General features: G+C 36.8%; 2 protein-coding genes across 2 annotated transcripts; both read left to right on the plus strand.

Moving 5' to 3' along the window:
* Window positions 1–2,326: 2,326 nt before the first annotated feature.
* On the plus strand, window positions 2,327–3,252 carry LOC142528347 (uncharacterized). The gene is made up of 2 exons (XM_075633389.1): window positions 2,327–2,665; window positions 2,752–3,252. The coding sequence occupies exons 1-2, from the start codon at window positions 2,327–2,329 to the stop codon at window positions 3,250–3,252; spliced, it is 840 nt and encodes a 279-aa protein (XP_075489504.1).
* An 87-nt stretch (window positions 3,253–3,339) lies between these two features.
* Window positions 3,340–3,932, plus strand: LOC142528348 (uncharacterized). Its single transcript, XM_075633390.1, has 2 exons — window positions 3,340–3,382; window positions 3,457–3,932. Exons 1-2 carry the CDS (start codon window positions 3,340–3,342, stop codon window positions 3,930–3,932), a joined length of 519 nt encoding a protein of 172 aa, XP_075489505.1.
* Window positions 3,933–4,506: the final 574 nt, after the last annotated feature.

Genomic DNA, 4,506 nt, shown 5'->3' on the forward strand with positions numbered 1-4,506 from the left:
AAGATTTTAACTATATTACATGCATAAAAATATAAAATGTTTATTTTTGAGATATATGCTATATGTCTTGTGGCCACCTTATGCTTATGGGTTTGGAAGTCGGTATGTGCAACCGAGGACCTCTCCACCCGGTGACTTACGACCGGTTATGATTATATATGGGTACAGACATCTAGTCCAAGGGCTGTGAATGATCTCTATCGCCCAGTATACTGTGGTTTAGTCTGATCAGGCGCTCACGTTATGTTATGGGCCACTTACTTAGAAACATTATCTCTACCAGAAAAATTATGATATGTTATGACAGAGCTCTATTGAGCAAAGCTTTTATATATGAATTTTTAGATATGCACGTAGTTATAATTATTCATGATACGATTTTCACCATACGCTCTACGATACTTTATTTTTATGATGCATGAGATTTTATGATATATTTACTTGGTATTCACGATATATACATGTTGAGTCTTTAGACTCACTAGACTTGATTGTTGTAGGTATTGACGAGGTCGGGCGGAGACCAGTGAGCGGTCTTGGGACAGCAGTAGTAAACCCGAGGACCTCATGATTTAATTTACGCACCTTTTATTATTCAAACTCAGTTTTAATACGTTGGATTATTTTTAAGTTGATGTTTACGTTTGATTATTTTTAAATTGTTGATTGAAAACATTATTTGCTTCCGCTGTTATTTTAAAGTTAAAATTATTTACATGTTTATTTTAATTAAATAAGACAAGATAATTATTTATTTAGAAAAATTTTAATAATTCCGCAAAATTATGAATACGAAATAAGGGCCTTTACAACTTTCATGTTGTTCATTTTGGCCAATTTGGATTTCCCTTGCAGTAGCTTCCACGCATATGCGCGAGCGGGGTAGCAAGGTGCGCGCATATGCGCCGGGTAGGGTCGCGCATATGCGCCGCTTTGTCCCACAGTATAATCGGGTTTTCATATTTTTGGGCGATAAGAACTCCTATAATTACCTCTTCTAGACATTTCTACTCACTTTTTCCCTTCTCTTTTCTTCTCCATCGATCAAGGCTCCTTTCTCTCTCAAGTTTTCTCTCCTTCATTTCCTCACTTCAAGTTCAAGGATTTTAGTGAATTTTCTCCTACTAAGTTTTCAAGCTTCAAGTAAGGACTCTATCTTTTGAGTTTAGTAGGGTTTGAGAAGTTGAAGGTATATGATGGCTTGGTTGATTCCTATGATTATTGGTGAGGATTAATGGTTGATTACATGTATTTTCTTGTAGGATGCCCTTCAAGATAATCTAAGAAACATTTGCTTGTTGGGTTGTAAGTAGAGGCTCTCCTTTTTGCTCACATGATATATATGTATAAAAGCCAAGTTTATTGATGCCTAACTCCTTTCATTGCTATGTTCTTGATATAATTGTTGTTATGTATTCATTGATTAAGAAATACCATTTAATTAATTGATAAAGGAGCTAGTAAGAGATTGTTGCCTACCAAGTGTTTGTCTGATTGCCTCAACCAAGTTCCTATGATTAAAGCTAAGGATTGATAGTAATTGCATGCATGTCATTGGCCAATTTCATGATTAAGAGTATCTCTCACATTTTTGATATTCATATCAAAGATATACTTATCACAGGTCACGGAACAATCAGATCCTTTTTTTAATTCATGCCACGAGATACCATGTATATTGCCTTGATCTTTAATGCTCATTGAAGATGGTATTATTCTGTTTTCATTGCCATTGTCATAGCCATGTTCCAAGCCAAGCCTATGTATATGTACTTGTTATTTATAGCTTTCTACTTACTGAATTTTATCTCATTCCAGTTAATATCATGTGATGCAGGCGATAAGAAGGAATGGAATGGATTGTCCAAGGGAGAAGAAGTCATATCACATGATAAGGGGAAACACTTTTGAAGTGTACCACTATTTTGAGTGGTGAACATTAATGGTTATGGATAGTATGTATTTTGTAGCAAATGAATCATATTTTGTTGGTGACTTTTGAATATATGGTGATGATATTTTGTGAATTGAGATGTTAAAAGTTTGAAATTCTTTTTATGCAAACAGTATTTAGTTTTCCCCTTTTCAATGAAATGCTTCCGCGAATGCTATTTCTTTTAAACCTAAATGTCATGGGAGGTGGTTTGTTTCAATTGGTATCAGAGCAAAGTTTCTTCGGACAAGATATGACTTTTTCTACCTAGGACAATCCGGTATGTTGTCGATCCTGCATCTATTGATTTTAACATTGAGAAATGATTCTATTTCATTTCCATTGATATCTTATTGTTTCTTAGCTATGTTAAAGTGAGCCTATGTGTAGGAAATGCCTCCCAAACGAAAGAGTACCGAAAGGGATGATAGGACCTCTACCACTGATAAGAATGCGAAAGTTGTAGATGAATTCAGTAAGCTATTAAAAGAGCAGGAGAAGGCCCATGGTGAACAGATTCAGCAATTATTGAACATGCACACCTCGACACAGGGTCGTGGCCTTGAAAGAGGTCAAGGTAGCTCGGAAAATACTGAAGATGGTTCTTACGATCGGTTCAGGCGGATGAATCCTCCTGAATTTATTGGTGGTCCTGATCCACTAGTGGCTCTTGAATGGGTCAAGTCATTGGAGTCTATCTTTGATTATTTGAACTTCACTGATACAGATAAGGTGAGTTGTGCTGTTTTTATCTTGGTTAAAGCTGCTCGTATTTGGTGGGAAGCTACCAAATTTCTGTTAATGTTCGAGAACTAAAGTGGAACGAGTTTAAGGATTTATTCCATGGCAAATATTTTTCAAAGGAAGTTAAAGCCAAGAAGGTAAAAGAATTTCTTGAATTGCGGCAAGACTCCATGACCGTCACTGAGTATACTCTGAAATTTGAAGAAGGATGTGTCTTTCTTCCCTTTATTGCCGAGATAGATAAAGATAAGGGTGAACACTTTCTTCGTGGTTTGAAGCCAGATATTAGAAGGGATGTTCACATGTCGAAAGTTGTCACATACCAAGACATTGTTGAGAGAGCCTTGCTGGCCGAGCATAATGAACTAGAGATTGAGAAGGACCGACAGTTAAGAAGGCAAGCTTTCCAAGCAAGAGGTCAAGGGGCAAGTGCTAATGTTCGAGGTGGCCACAAAGGGAAAGACAAGATGGAACATCATTATAAACCTCCTTTGCCTTCCTCGGATACTGAGAGACCATTGTGTCCTAAGTGTAGAAAGCCACACAAGGGAGAATGTTTGATTGGTAGTGGTTGATGTTACAGATGCAAAAAAATGGGGCACACAGCATAAAAGTGTCCTCTTTCTTCAAATCAAGGAAGAGTGCAAGGTAGAATTTTTGCAATGACAAAAGAAGGTGCTAATCCCGATTCTTCGGAAATATCAGGTAATATTTAATATTCAACAAGGAAGCTCTTACATTGATTGATACTGGTTCAACTCATTCTTTTATGTCTAAAGTGTTCATGCACTCTTTATCTGTGGAGCCTACTGTCTTGCCTTTATATTTCAATATTGTGTTGCCTTCTGGAGATGAACTTTGGCCAACTAGTATTCTTAAGGCATGTCCTGTACAGATGGGTACGAGATTATTGTTTGCTAGTCTAATTGTTAATCTGATGGTTGCTTTTAATGTTATACTGGGTATGGATTGGTTGTCTGCCTATCGTGCAATGATTGACTGTGTGGAAAAGACAGTGAAGTTTTTAACCGATGACCATGAGAGTGATACATTTGTTGATGTAGGATCTTCGCTGACTGTTCCCATTATTTCTTGTTTACAAGCTACTAAATTGTTGAACAAGGGGTGTATTGGTTTTCTGGCTTCGGTATCGGATGTGAGAAGGGAAGGTAATATGCAATTGCAGGATATTGATGTGGTTCATGATTATCCCGACGTATTTGTTGATGATGTGCCTGGATTACCACCTGATTGAGAGGTAGAGTTTGTTATTGAATTGATTCCACGTACAATCACAATATCTAAGGGTCCGTATAGAATGGCTCCGACTGAGATGAAAGAATTGAAGAATCAATTATAGGAACTATTAGATAAATGTTTTATCTGTCCTAGTTCTTCGCCATGGGGAGCTCCAATTTTGTTCGTGAAAAAGAAAGATGGATCTTTGAGATTATGCATTGATTACCGAGAACTCAACAAGGTAACTGTTAAGAACAAATATCTTTTTCCACGGATTGACGATTTTTTTGATCAATTGCAAGGAGCATCAGTGTTTTCAAAAATTGATCTTCGATCCGGATATCATCAATTGAAGGTGAAAACGGAGGATATACCAAAAACTTCTTTTAGAACGAGGTATGGCCATTACGAATTTTTGGTGATGTCCTTTGGGCTAAGCAATGCTCCTTCAGTTTTCATGTATTTGATGAATCGTATCTTTAAGCCGTATTTGGATACTTTTGTCATTGTTTTTATTGATGACATTTTGATCTACTCTAAGACACGAGAACTTCATAGTGAGCATTTGAGGACTGTGTTGCAGCTATTGA

Source organism: Primulina tabacum, chromosome 16 (genome assembly GCF_025594145.1).
Source record: "Primulina tabacum isolate GXHZ01 chromosome 16, ASM2559414v2, whole genome shotgun sequence".
In the NCBI taxonomy this organism is placed as follows: domain Eukaryota; kingdom Viridiplantae; phylum Streptophyta; class Magnoliopsida; order Lamiales; family Gesneriaceae; genus Primulina; species Primulina tabacum.

Bases quoted from the DNA above. Each gene is read 5' to 3' on its own strand.
- LOC142528348 (XM_075633390.1), top strand. From the start codon at position 3,340: ATGACAAAAGAAGGTGCTAATCCCGATTCTTCGGAAATATCAG. The intron at 3,383-3,456 runs GTAATATTTAAT...TTATGTCTAAAG, and splicing joins CGATTCTTCGGAAATATCAG to TGTTCATGCACTCTTTATCT.
- LOC142528347 (XM_075633389.1), top strand. From the start codon at position 2,327: ATGCCTCCCAAACGAAAGAGTACCGAAAGGGATGATAGGACCTCTACC. The intron at 2,666-2,751 runs GTGAGTTGTGCT...CGAGAACTAAAG, and splicing joins ACTTCACTGATACAGATAAG to TGGAACGAGTTTAAGGATTT.